Here is a 15,072-nt window from a genome sequence, read left to right as displayed (position 1 = left end):
ATAAACATTTTATAAAAATTTAAAGTTTACAGTTAATTCCTGAAGGAGGGACAAAAATAAAATAAAATTGTTTAGAAAAAAAAATCATATTGGTATTCAGCTAGGTAGTATAATTTTCCAACCATATGAGTGTTAACCAAAGCTTTTTAATTTTGATTACATCAAATCACTCCATTATCCATACACAAAAAGATCTCACAATTTTTCTAGTCCTTGAAGAACCTATAAATAGCTAAAATTTTCTCCAGAAAGATTTGAAGCATTATTTCTAAAAAATTGTTATCAGACAAAAGGAATATTGTAAATACATTTATTGCTCTTGTTCAAAAAAGTAATTTGATAAAATAATAAGTAATAACTAAAATGTATATTTATTCACTATCTCCTTGATTAAATGTAACATGTTGAGCCAATCTTTTTTCTGCTTTTTTAATGAGCTTTTCACGACCTCGTGGTTTTTTAGTTTCTTTTTGCTTGGTACATTTAATTTCTCTATCTCTTGAAATTTTATCCCAATAAAGCTTTTCTTCTTCACCTATCACAACAATCATATTAGTTTTTTAAGATTAAATTATTAAATTAATATTAACCTGTTAATAATCTGGTTTGCGGCCATCGGTTTTCCTCTGCTATTTTCATAGCAGTTTCTTGACAATCGCAACGTACATAAGCTTCAGAATTGTGTACAACATCAACAAACTTCACCCTAGAATCAATTTTTGCTTCAGCCTTGAAGAAAAATAAATAAGACAAAATGATAAATATTAGATGATTAAGTTTTTTAATATTCATTATTATAGCATTAGGAACTTTTAATACCATAAAATCAATAGGATTCAAAGGAAATCACTGTAAATCTACATACTATTAATTATGAATATTGATCTACTAACATAGAAATGTCGAGTTTTAGTATTTTATTGCTTGATTTAAATCTTAATAGCAATCAGGCAAACACAGATTTAGTAGTTTAAGGATACTATGAAGTAGTTATACATTTATCAGACTAAAGACACCACAAAATTCTATAAAAACTATGCATGGTAGAATAAAGAACAGAGAAGCTTTTAAAAATAATAAAACAAAACCACCGCAGTAAATAAATATTAAAAAAAATAATAGCCATAGCTCGTTTTACTAAAAAAAGATCAAAATTAACTCATAGCAAAAGTTAATATCCATTAAAAACCACAACATTTCCCCAAAGATCATATGGAATAAAATAAATGCTATCATAGGTAATAACCTTCTTCTTGCTTTCCATTACACTATTTTTTAAAACAAAATAAATATAAAATAAAATATTAGAAATTTAGTAATTGTATAAGTTTCAGTTTCAATTTAGTGGATTATTTTTAAAGTTGCTAATAAGTAGATAAAATATAGTATAATATAATTATTTCAGAACAAATAAATAAAAATAAACTTAAGACTCAACGTAGGACTAGGAAGTAATAGTAAAATTTCTTATATAATAGGTACATAATATAATATGAAAATAAATAAATAAAAATATCATACTTTGAATATTTTATCAGATTCAATTGGATTTGCAAATGAAATTTTCAATATTACACCAGGTTCATACTTTACACGAATATCATTATTTTTTGGTAACTCTACATCTAATCTTTCAACAATTGTATTGGTCTCATTAATTTTTCCTGAATTTTCATTAAAATGTGTGTTGAAATTTTCGTTATATTTAGGACGGCGCAACTGAGCTTTTAATAAAGACATTTTTTGTCGCTGCATATTTAAAAACTGATTTCTTAGTTTTCTCCACTCTGTTCTAAAACACATAACAATAAATATAAATATAAAATATGTTTGAAATTATAAAATATATTACTTTGACATTATTCTTAACACAGGTGACGTTTGATTAGTATCTAATTTGACTTTTTTCCCTTTATTACGTTTTCTTTTCTTTTTTATATTTGAATCAGTATTGTTTGGCTCAATATTCATTTCTCTTTTATCATCATCACTAGTGATTATTTCTTCTGGTTTTGAAATACTGATATCAAGATTTTCAATTAAAGTTTTTTGGTTATTTTCACTGTCACTAATTTCAAAAGAAGAATTTTTTTGTTCACTGTCCAAGTCACTTTTCTTAGTTTTGTCTTTCTTCTTCTTCTTTTTATTATTTTTAATTCCAGAACAGCTTACTTGCGGTGTCTCTGTCTTCATTTTCTTTTCTTTTACATCTTCTTTGCTAACAGAATGTTTTCTTTTTTTCAACAAATTAACATTGTCAGTACTATCTTCAGTATCCTTTTTATCTTCATCTTCTTTAAAAGTAATTATACTTTGCAGTTCTTCAGGAAGGATTTTTGATTCTTCATGTAATTTTTTGTATTCCTAACAATATATATTTTTATTATATTATAATTATTTCTAAATTAATATATACACATGGTCAAGGCAATTACAATGAAGGAATTTTTAATAAAATAAGTACATAACAATATTATTTACCACTGTGATTTAAATTTTAAATACTTAAGAACCATTTAGGTTTATTCAGCAATATTTTGAATTATCGTTAAGGGCATCGGAGCCGGTGTGTTTTAGTACAAAAAAATGTCTTACAGGAAAATCTCTCACGCCCTGCAGAATAGTCGGATTTTGTTAATTTTTTTTTTATTTAAAAGAAGAGGAAATTTTGCAGGTTGGATTAAAGCTCGATTTTTAAAATTATAGAAGCTAAAATATGCATTGGAATAATGCACAATATTTGTTTTTTTTCTACCTCTATTTAAAGTAAAATGAAAATTCAGCCTTTGATCCGACCTGAAAAAAATTCTTCTTTTAAATAAAAGAAATTAACAAAACTGAACTATTCTACAGGACGTGAGAGTTTTTTCTGTGAAGTCATTTTCATTGATATAATACACCGTATCGACCCTTCTCTAAATAGGTATCAATCTGTAGATTAGTGGAAAAGTATTATAATTAAGGTAGTAACTAAAATATAAAATATAATTTTAAAATTGTTTAGAATTTCGGAAATTTGGAAATACCGGCACTCAATCACACCTTATCTAAAAAAAATGACTAATTTACTAATTATAGACACGTGGAGGCGTTGAATGTGTTAACCTATGAATATGTACATACATAAATATATTTTAATTTAAATTTTACTTTGAGAACTTTGATTGCAGATTCTTCGTCGTCAAATTCAATAAATGCAAATCTTTTTATTGTTCCACTTTTAAATTTAGGCAATGAAATATAAGCAACACTTCCATATTTTTCAAACATTGATTTAATCCAATCATGATCTGCTTTAGGAGGCAATTGTTCCTAAAACATATTAATATTCCGTTTATATTTAATAATCTAGATAATATACAATGAGAAATATGAAATAAGAATTTAGTAAAAGAAAATATAAAATAATCATTTTTTTTATGCTTTCATCAATCTAAATAATACAATTTTATATATCAATCGGGGGGGTGGGGGGGGATTCGCGGAGGGAAGTCGGTGTACAAATTATAGGAATTCCATAGGAAGTCTGTGGCAAGTCTAGGAATTCCTCTAAGAATTCTAAAGGAAGTCTATGAATTCTAAAGGAAGTCGCGGGAATTCTTAAAATTCATAAAAAGTCATTCTGCTATTATTTATTAAAACAAACAAAATATCTACTTAGAAAGAAAACATATAGGTAGAGGTATATTAAGAGGGCTGAAGCGTGATTCATTTTCGGTCAAAAACATAGCTCACGACTTCAATCACTACGCCCAATATAATGTTCCGATATAAATTTTGAAAGCAGATTTGAATTTGTCACTTAATTTTCTAATTACAATTTTCTGATTTTTTTTAATTGGAAATTTACTAACAAAAAGAGTAAAAATAGATCGTATTCATAATTCAAATTTAAATACATTAATAAAGAATATAAAAAATGTACGACAGTTAAAGCATATTATTTAGCATATTAAGCTAAATCTGCTTTCTTTATTTAAATCAAAACATTCTACTGAGCGTAGTAATTGAAGTTACTGGCAGTATTTTTTGAAAAAAAATGTTAGTAATTTTATAAAGCAATATATGGTGACATGTGCATGCGCCTAGGTAAAATGACAGACGTAAACCCGGTCACTATGATGCCCTTATAAAAGGTGATCAGTACTACGAATTACGGACACTAATGTTCATTTACTTTAAACACATTCTTAAGACCCAGATAAACAGAATTATAAAATGCCTAGTTTTTACTCCTTAGAATTGATTACTTATATACCTATATAATTTGCTGTATCTAGGTAGGTACACACAAGGGTTACACATAATATGATACGTATATATTTTGATGTTGGAGATAGGTACTACTGTACTAGCCACTAGGTATATATAATTAAGGTGATATTGTGTTATGCCCATATAAAATCTACAATGAAAAATTAAAAAAGAATGTCTTTTCACACATTTTAGATTCTGAGTGTAACATGGAATGGATTATAGTTTAATAATGTTTTTTTCTCCTGTACCCTTTTTAGTTTTTTGGTTAGAGGGGTAAATCAATAACGGAAATCAATGTTAAAGTTCTTGGTAATCACGGAAATATTTTGGTAATCTTAGAAATCATGGAAATCTCTTATTATATTTTTATATTAATTGAAAATTAGTAACAATTTTATTTTTATTTCGTCCAGTCTAATAATTTCAGACGTTTATTTGAAGTATTTTAAAATGTTTGTAACTTTTCTGGTAGAAAAAATACTCTGATCATAATTTTTGATGCCCGATGTATGTTTTTGGAAGCAAATTGGATCTAGTTGGTACTTTTTTAGGTCAAAATTGAAAATGCTCAGGGCTTTTTAAAATAATTGGAGAAAAAAAATGAACATGTATTAAAAATGTTTGGTAATAACAGCTAGGTTATACCGTCCTCACTTGGATTGTATTTGATTAATTAAAATTTTTTTTTCTATAAATGTTAATAATAAAATTATTTATCCGCGGTCAAAAAGCTTGAAAATGTAATACGTATACATAGCTAGAATATTAACGATACATAGGCATCATGGTTATTTTTTTATAAGCATTTAAAATTCAAATTTTGTCAAAACTACCAATTTGTAGTTCAAAACTTATAATATATTAAATGTGCATAGCTAAGGCTAAACAATTTAATACAAGGTCTGAGTCCGTTAGCCCCTCCCCCTGCGGACGCCACTGAATACTATCATTAAACATGATCACTGCTCAACATAATCCTTATACATCCTTATATAAATGTAAGGTCAGCTATTTGATAGCTACGATATCAGGCTCTAGACAGTCGTGTGCTAGTGTCTAGAATAGAAAATTTGCTCATGGTATTGACCTAAGAATAAAAGGGTCTTTGTTGTGCGTATTTGTTCCCCCCAGGACCTGGGTGTAAGAATTCCTAGTTACTATAGTACGGGCCACGAAAACATGCGGGGGCGATAGAATCATCTGCACGTTTTCGTGGCCTGTACTATATTAGTTACATTTTTAATGAAAATATTGAAAATAATTATGATAAGTAATAAAAGCTAAAATAATATGATTTTAATATATTTAAGTATTTTATTTATTCAAGTTTATTTATTCAAGATAATAAATTTGTATAAGCAAATCAAAAGAAACAATAAATAATGTATAACCTCTATAATATTTAGCTCACTTTATTTTATTTAAATCCTATTGTCTATTGTTATTCATATTATTATCATTACTATTATATTGTACTGTTTTATTCATTAGAAATGCCTACTTGATTAATTTATTCTTATTTTTTTTATTATTATTATTATACCTTATATAAGAAAACAATTATTTTTATTTCAATTAAATTTGTCAGTTGTCATAAATAAATATTAAAACAGTACCCAATGAAAAAGTAGTTAACTTAAAATTTCCATAATTATACAATAATTGTTGTTATAGAATAAGTAAGTAGTTGTAGCAGAATTTTAAAATATTATAGCAAAAAGGTAAGTATAAAATTCTCAATAAAGTCAAAATATGTAAGAGGAAGTCCAGGAATTCTATTGGAATTCTTTAGGAAGTCTGGGAAGTCTTTATAACAGGAATTCCAGTGTACAAAATATTCATTCGCAAATGACCCTTGATATCAATCAACCATTAAATTAAAATTATTTTGCGATACAAAAATCAATACTTCAATGATTATGATCTAATGTTATAGCTATCAAAATAGTCATTAACTTTATTAATGTGAAAGTATTTTTTGTTATTTAAGAGAATGTATAAAGTTCTTTAGAAAATATACAATTACAAAAATATATATTTTATGAAAACAACTAACCACATAAACTGTACAACGTTCAACATCCTCTGGTTTTTTTTCTTCAATTGGCTTAATTCTATAAATGTTGGATTTACAGTCACTAACAGATAGAACACTTGAGTTTTCTATAGCTTTAATTATATCTTCTGGATTTTTGGTTAAACTCTTAATTTTATTGCAGTTCAAAAATGTGTCAATACTAATACCTAAAAAAATTTAATTATCTATTTAAGTATTTATTTATTTGACTGTGGTGTTAGAGCTAAATTAAAAAAAAATATTTGAACTCTAAAAACTTGACATATAAAAATGTATACAAATATTTAAGTAATTAATGGTAAATAAAGCTAAACCAAAACTGAACAGAGGAAAAAACATTTAATACCATATTGAATTGTCCAGTAAAAATAAGATAATTTGTATGTTCTACATAGTTCATGTATATCAAATTAATAAGATAAACAGTATTTAATGATTTTAATTTGAGTATTTTTTAGTATAATATTGATATTCATTACTGTCAAAATTACTAGGTTATTCGATATCTTTAAAGATCATGATATGCGCCTTTTGCATTAATACACTCAAAACTATTACATAACAATACAACTTACATTGACTGGTTTGCATAAGATTTCCAAAATACCTATCTTTTCTTAAATTAGCATCACTTAGATAAAATTCCATTTGCTTTTTCAAATCAGTGTAAAGTTGCTTTTTTCGTTTTCTTACTCGATTTAATGAAGATTTTAGAATATTTTCTTCAACGCTTTCAATACTTATATCACTAGATGGTTCCATTCTAAAACAATAAAGAAACAAAAACATTATGTATACATCTTATATACAATCAAGTATTGATGATAATTAGAATTTGGAAGTATTAATTTCATAATTTCTTCCTCAATTAATTTTAAAACAAAAAATGTTGTCCATTAACACAACACAATTACAATGTATAAAAATGATAATCTACTTAGAAAATAGACTATCAAATAAATTGATAGATCTAAATAATGTAAAATGTATAATAAACATAGTAATAAGTAAAAAGCAAAAAGTATAATTCAAAATTAGTATACTATAATGATTAAACATGATTTTTTTTTAATTGGGTACCTACTCGTTCGAACTTAGAGATCAAGTAACAACAGCACGGACTACAAAGCGATTGATGAGAAACCGTTAACGAATAACGGTATCGCGAATATCGGTTAAAACTTAAAACACTTTCACACGTCTGCAGTCACCAATTGGCGTTTCAGCAAGCAGCAGTTGGTGAACGACGATCGACCATTGACTATAATTGAGTCATTGACTAATAACTAATGACAATTGACATTTAAAACTTTAAACCGGCAGCCGGGTATCAAACTATCAAACATTCAAACTATCAGCAATCAACACTATCATGGCAGGTTTAGCGAGATAATGGATATTATGTATTATAATTTATAATCAATGGTATTATGTAATTTTGATTTTTGGCATAATACATATTTTGTGGACAATTTGGTATTCACAATTTCATCATAAAAACATAATATACGACTAGGGGAAATACTGCGGATAGGTACATCACTTACATTTTGATAATGTTTGGTGGTTATCCCATATATTTATATATATTATAATATTAGTATTATAGTATTATAGAGCACTGTGCGTCTGTGCAGGACTCAGGGAGTACCAACGTCAAAGGTCTAGTCCAACTATCCAAGACGTGTCCAGCACTCACTTGACTCACTATCACCACAGAACAATGGCTTATAAAAAGTATATAACTGTACTCACGAATCACTATACAGTGTATATATAGAGTAGTGAGTTTACATTATAGCATTATACAAATTACAAAGTGAACACTTGGAGACCATGGGGCCTGGACCACAGAATATATGAATTATTATTATATTGTATTATATTAATATTTAATAAATTCTGTGCCTGGACCACTAAAAATTAAAATACTAGATAGTAGACTCAAAATAACTGTGGTAGACTCTAGACTACTTTATCAAAGTCTTATTTGGTTTTATCTTCGGTGACCGTGCGCCGATCAAACGGACAAGTTTAAAGGTAACCAAATCGCGGGATACAAAATTCCTTTTCCCATCACTGGCATTACTAGACTTGATAAAAATCAGGGTTTACTTTACAAAAATTGATAACAGCCCAGCCAAAAATTTTTTTTAGAATGAAAATGTTCTTGACGAAATCTTGTTTGCCAAATTTGTCTAATTTTGGAAGTTTAATGTAACATTTATGGTGCTCGTTAAGTGTCCGTTAATTTGTCAAAACTTATCCATAAGAGACCAACTGAAATGACACTCAACGTTTTTCTTTGGATGCTGTAAACCTACACCATTTGCAGTGACCTATTAAAGATAATATATAAACAAATATCAAAGGTGATTGTAACATGTAGTTAGTTGGGTGATTGCATAAGTACGTTTTTGCCTCGTGTATATAAACAAATCATTTCTGTTGTAGGGTTCAAATATGAGAGTAGTAGCATTAATCAGCGGTGGTAAGGATAGCTGTTATAACATGATGCAGTGTATAGCGGCGGGCCATGACATTGTTGCATTGGCCAACCTAAAACCACAAAGTAAAGGTAAGTTATATTATTTAGATCTTAAATCATGTAAAATATCTGTGAAAAATATGTATTTATGTATTAAAAATATATTTTTAATTTAAATGTTGTGCAACAATGATAGATGAGTTGGATAGCTACATGTATCAAAGTGTTGGTCACCAAGCAGTAGAATTATATGCAGAAGCAATGGGACTCCCATTGTTCAGGCAACGAACAAACGGGGTTGCATTGCAACAAGAGAAAATTTACACTCATACTCCCGAAGATGAAGTTGAAGATTTATTTGATCTCCTTGCTAATATTAAAGTATTTGTCTATTGTACAAGTATTAAGTAATATTAAAATATGTTGTATTTTTTCTTAGTAAATAGTTTTTAAATTTAGACACAAATTGAATTTGATGGTGTAGCTGTGGGTGCAATACTTTCTGATTATCAGCGTTTGCGTGTTGAAGATGTGTAGGTTGACTGATAAATACAATATAATTTCAAGAAATCCTAATAAATTGTAAAGAGTATTTCATAATTTCTAGGTGTTCGAGATTAGGTATTTGCTCACTGTCATATTTGTGGCGTCGTGATCAAAAAGAACTGCTACAGGAAATGATTGATTGCAATATTGAAGCAATTGTTATTAAAGTAGCAGCACTTGGATTAGACCCTACAAAACATTTGGGATTGCGAATTGATAAGCTAATGCCACATTTAGTTAAAATGGTAATGAGGAATATTTATTACTTTCTATATATTTGTAATTAGATATAATATATATGTGTGTGTATACATATATATATATATATATTCACTATTGCATGACTAACATGCTACTCCAATAATGGAGGTTCTAGAAATGCATTTCATAAGTCAATATTTTTTAGGGAATGTTAGTCTCTGTATGCCTAATTAGTGGCAATTTTTTAATTTCTTTACAATAAGTTTGAACACATTATGCAAGTTATACTATCATTTATTTCTAGATTAGGTATAGCAATAGGAGTTCAGTAGTTTGATTATTAATAATTTATTAAGGATTACCTTTTTTAATTTTTGGGAAAAGGAACTTAAATAAATTATGTAATACTTTATATTTGGTGGTAATTTTTTTTCTGTTGCCATATTAAGGTGGGATATAAGTATAGGTGTCTGTGATATTAATTTTTATTGAGTGTAATACGTATCTGACACAGTGGAGATGCGGTGGGGTTCTTCCCGTTTTCTCCTTGACTTTTGTGTTGGTTTCCAGAATGAAAAATATGGCTTAAATATATGTGGCGAAGGTGGAGAATACGAAACGTTCACTCTAGACTGCCCTTTGTTCACCAAATCGGTGATCATGTAAGTATACAAATAAATCCACACACTTGATCACAAACATATTAAAATACAACATTTTTTACCATGTATATTCCAGTGATCAATGTTGTAATAGTGGACATCATTCTAGTTTTAGAAAACAACATAGAATTGTTTGATATTAGTTCTTACTTAAGAATTATTTTTACTTTATCTATAATTAGAAAAAAATAGGTGGATTTTATATTACCTAGTTGAAAGCAGTTAAATAAATTGTTTGTTACTTTTTATTATTATTATTATTTCAATAATATTTATTTATTTATTTTTTGATAGAAATATCTCATAATATCTATATAAATGTATAATATATTATTATTTACACATAATACAATACGTTTATATATTAGTTAATTATTCTAATATTATCAATATTAATAATACACTTTATTATATTTAAGTAATTATAATTAAAAGATATATCATATATATATTATATTATATATTATAGTTGCTTATTATTTTACAATTTTTAATATACTTCAATATTATTACACAAATATGTTCCACACAAAATAAATAACTTAAAATATGTTATTTTATTAAATCCAATGAGATAATATATATATAATTTTTTAATCATAAATATTTTAAACATATTATGTAATAAACAGTACAAATGTTTCATTAGAAATATTACTTTGATATTTTTCAGTGAAGAGTTTGAAACTGTGATGCATACCAACGATACAATTGCTCCTGTGGGATATATAAATTTTAAAAAATTTTGTTTATTAAAAAAACCGGTAAGTACAATTTTAAATTATGAATTGGCATATTGATTTGAACATCAATAAAATTTAAAATAATTAACTTAACAATTTTTTTTGTTCTTAAGAATGTTGATGAGAATCAAAGTTTTCGTGATCGTATGGCTTGTTATCGAGTACGAAGCCCTTTAGCACACTTGTTGGACTTGGATGATTTAGAAATTGACCTTGGTACTGTTACTGATGGTGACAATTTTGATGATGATGCTTCAGAAAATAATAGTATCATTATCGACCAGACTGATGGTCAATTATGTTTTGGGGAACTTGTAGAGACAGATTCTGTGTCTTGTATTGGTTATCCAAATGGATGGACTTGGATTAATTCATTAACTGGTTATTGGGTTGGTGATAAATCTCCAGTTATAGTTGCTCTTGAGAGATTAAGAGGTAATTGTATTTATAATTTAATAATGTATGTAGTATTTTATATTACTAATATCACTTGATAACGTAAATACAAATTAAATCATGATGTCAAGCTGACATTATTTTAACTCGAAAAAATTGATTTCAATTAAAACACATAATTATTTTTATTTATCTGTTTCAATAAATTGAAGTTAGGCACTTAAATACACAAAATATTTTTATTGACTAAATAATGTTTTGAATCTGTTATTAAAAATTAACAATGCATAAAGAATTAACCGTATGTTTGTATATACCTATTTTTATACAAAAAACTATAATTTAATCTTATTCGTATTTTTTTTTTGTTTTATATATTCATAGATTTATTGCAGGAAAGAAATTTAGAGTTAACTGACGTTGTTGCTGTTACTTTATATGTTCGTGACATGACTGAGTTTCTTAATATGAATGCACAATATGCTTCAATCATGTGTAGAATTAGTCCTCCTGTAAGAGTTTGTGTTGAAATACCTCTTTCAGAGTTCACACCTATTCTTATGGATGTTGTTGCTTATAAACCACCATCCAAGTCATCTTCTAATTCAAACCTTCCATCAATGTCCAAACATACAATGCACGTACAAAGTATATCTCATTGGGCGCCTGCTAATATTGGACCATATAGTCAGGCTATTCGAGTAAGTTATTAATTTATTATGAACATATGTTATTATAACATGCATTTGTTTATTAAATAATTTATTTATTATTTCTATTATCCCTAAATTAACTAGTCTTTATTTTCTAAGAAGTATACAAGTTTATCATATACATTAAACTATAATTAACACTTGTTGTTTTTAATAATAATTTGAAATATTGTCTCTTATTATAAACGGAATGATTTTAATTGCTTCTTCATCTTATTGTTCTTATGATAAGACATATGTGTTATGCTGCTGATGTATCTGATTTTCTTTGAATTATATTGTAATATCTGCATTATGGTATTATGTTTACCGTATGCTGGATGTTTCTTCAATTTATTTTGTATGATTGTGTGTTATTAATTATTAGATCATATTGCTATTTTGTGGCTATTAGAGTACTGATCATATTTTTAATTTTAGGTTGGTGATATTATTTATGTTGCTGGACAGATTGCTCTAGTACCAGGTACATTGAGTATTGTTGAGGGTGGAATCCGGCAACAATGTCGACTATCATTACGACATGTTAGCAGAATTATTAAAGCAGTTGATCCTAATACACAACTTAGAGATGTTGTTCAAGTAAATTTACATTCATATATATTTTTAGTTTTGGTGTGTTCAACTTAAATATTTATTTTTAGGGCATATGTTATGTAACTCACACCAAATATATTCATGCTGCTAGAACTGAATGGGAGAAAAGGACAAATAATGCTATTGTAGATTATATAGTAGTATCACGGCTACCAAAAAATGCAATTGTAGAATGGCATTTATGGGCACATCGACATAATGCTAGATTTGAATGTAATTATATAATATATTAAAAAAGTTAATATTTTTTAAAAACTAATGTTTCATTTTTATTTTTTTTAAGATGAAGAAACAGGTTGTTGTGTTGATAATTATAGGGTCTCAATACGTCGACGTTGGAATTATGAAAACAATGTGGCTGCAATTGTTACATATATTTCATCTGGTACTCATTAAACTGTAAAGAAGAATACAACAAAATATAACAAATCATTGCTTTATTTCAGGATCATGCACTTCATTATCAGCTATAACTGATTCATTAGAGACATCTACTGAATCTATATCTGCCATTGGTCTAGAGGAGGCTTTCCGTTATTCTTTAAAACGACTGCTGCGTGGAGAACCAACTTCGACACCAACTGATGCTATTTGCTCTTTACGAATATTTTACAAAGTATCGCAAGATCAAAAACCTATATGTCGACAACTTATCAATGCTACATTGAATAATTTAAGAGCTGAATATCGAATAGTTTCTACTGTCATACCTGTATTACATTTGCACCATCCCAATACATTTGTATCAATCTGTGCGTTGAGGCATAATACCTGATATTCATTACCATACATAAATTGACAAAATCGCACACTAGAGTAAGGAACAAAGACAATGCCAGCTGTTCCATTAATAGATAATAATAATCAGCTTCATATAAATATTTTATAAACCTATGTATAATAATGGCTGAAAATGTATTAGATTAAATTCTTAAAATTTACAGTCAATAATATTCTAGGTAAAATATTTCATTTATATAATTTGTTTAAATATCTGAGTTAAACAGTCCGTCCGGTTCAACTAAAAAAATTTTCTTAGGTGTGCTTTACCCAAAATAATTTATTTGCTCAAATACAATTTGTTTAAAACATAATTTATTTATAATTACTTATTTGGTTTGCTATTCATAAATTAGTAGTACTTAAATTTTTTTAATTAAAAATTGTTGTGCTAAAATAGCCTAATTTTATTGATATACACATGATTTTTGATTTTCCCCTCATTAAAAAAATTCTCTGTTGATCTTGCAAAATTGTTATAAAAATTATACATCTAAAACTAAATTTGCGATTAAAGTTCTTTATTACATAAGTATAGCATTATTTATTATTATTACTGTAATTATTTATACAATACTTGCACTTATTAAAAAATATATATCTACATTAATATCAGTAATAATTAAAGACTGATTAAGATACTGCTTTTAAAAAAAAATAAACGTATTTTAAAAACAAACTTAGAGGATGTCGGAACACTGTTTTCTCTCGGACCCATGCGTAACATAGCAAATGTTCATTTAGCAGAACCGCCTTTGTGTTATTAGCTTTAATATTATAGTGAATTAACTATTATCAAACTATTCAAATTTTAAAAAACTATCTATATTTGTACGTTGACTTTTTTAAAATATTACAATTTAAATATTGTTAAAAATCCAACGTACAAACACGGACAATGTTCTTAACTTTAAGTTTGATTATAGGTCAATTCACTAAACGTAATAACACAAGTTTGGTTCAGCTTAGTACTGGACATCAAACCTAGATTAGTCTGTGTCCAGATTATCCATCTGGATTGATTTGTAATTGAAAAAAATGTTTATCTGTTTAATCCAGATTAAATTACCGATACAATTTATGTTATTTCTAGATTATTTGTATGTATTATAATTTATAAATAATCAATGGGTAAACTTAGTGAATTGAATATAATGATATATTACGCACATTTAATATAAATTAAAATGTAAAAATACAGAGTTAGATTAGAGATTTGATATAGGTAATCGAGGATGAGGATAATAAAAAATAATATAATATAATAATAATAAAACGACAAATAATATTATGTGCTAAATTGTATTTTTAAATTGATAAACTGAAAAATGAAACATTCATTTCTATAAATTATTTATTTATTTAATTTTAAATTTGGTTTACAAATATGATTATCTTAGTGGATTATAATATTATAATAATCCATTCAAAAAGTATTAAAGCCACATTCCCACTACTGGTATACTTGGCACTGATGAATGGTCCCATGGTGGTCCGTCCAGATGATACCCTTATATAGGTCATAATATTTATATATTGGTCACTGGTGCCTTTCTCGATGATTGTGGCATGAGTAAAGCCAATATAATTGTTAAATATTCCAGATGAGAAA

At 27.0% G+C, this 15,072-nt stretch overlaps 2 protein-coding genes across 4 annotated transcripts; one reads left to right on the top strand and one right to left on the bottom strand.

Moving 5' to 3' along the window:
* Positions 1–296: 296 nt before the first annotated feature.
* Positions 297–8,069, bottom strand: LOC132939456 (la-related protein 7). 3 transcript variants are annotated; one of them, XR_009663981.1, is made up of 8 exons: positions 7,419–7,837; positions 6,910–7,097; positions 6,314–6,501; positions 3,151–3,312; positions 1,853–2,364; positions 1,522–1,792; positions 591–706; positions 297–535 (listed from the first exon to the last, which is right to left on the bottom strand). XR_009663981.1 is itself a non-coding variant. In XM_061006628.1 (8 exons), the coding sequence occupies exons 2-8, from the start codon at positions 7,094–7,096 to the stop codon at positions 372–374; spliced, it is 1,623 nt and encodes a 540-aa protein (XP_060862611.1). In that variant the 5' UTR covers position 7,097; positions 7,882–8,069; the 3' UTR covers positions 297–371. The 3 variants fall into 3 exon arrangements, 2 of the variants coding, with proteins under 2 accessions (XP_060862611.1, XP_060862609.1); XM_061006628.1 differs by lacking the exon at positions 7,419–7,837 and adding an exon at positions 7,882–8,069 and having other exon boundaries at positions 591–729; XM_061006626.1 differs by having other exon boundaries at positions 591–729; positions 7,419–7,836.
* Positions 8,070–8,466: 397 nt separating this feature from the next.
* On the top strand, positions 8,467–13,876 carry LOC132939455 (uncharacterized). Its single transcript, XM_061006625.1, has 13 exons — positions 8,467–8,706; positions 8,789–8,912; positions 9,019–9,203; positions 9,282–9,355; positions 9,430–9,613; positions 10,140–10,231; positions 10,905–10,995; positions 11,088–11,409; positions 11,755–12,071; positions 12,504–12,665; positions 12,728–12,893; positions 12,964–13,065; positions 13,127–13,876. Exons 2-13 carry the CDS (start codon positions 8,798–8,800, stop codon positions 13,453–13,455), a joined length of 2,139 nt encoding a protein of 712 aa, XP_060862608.1. The 5' UTR covers positions 8,467–8,706; positions 8,789–8,797; the 3' UTR covers positions 13,456–13,876.
* Positions 13,877–15,072: the final 1,196 nt, after the last annotated feature.

This window comes from Metopolophium dirhodum, chromosome 2 (assembly GCF_019925205.1).
Source record: "Metopolophium dirhodum isolate CAU chromosome 2, ASM1992520v1, whole genome shotgun sequence".
NCBI classification, from domain to species: domain Eukaryota; kingdom Metazoa; phylum Arthropoda; class Insecta; order Hemiptera; family Aphididae; genus Metopolophium; species Metopolophium dirhodum.
The sequence above is the reverse complement of the archived record's forward strand: the minus strand, read 5'-3'. Positions and strand labels throughout refer to the sequence as shown.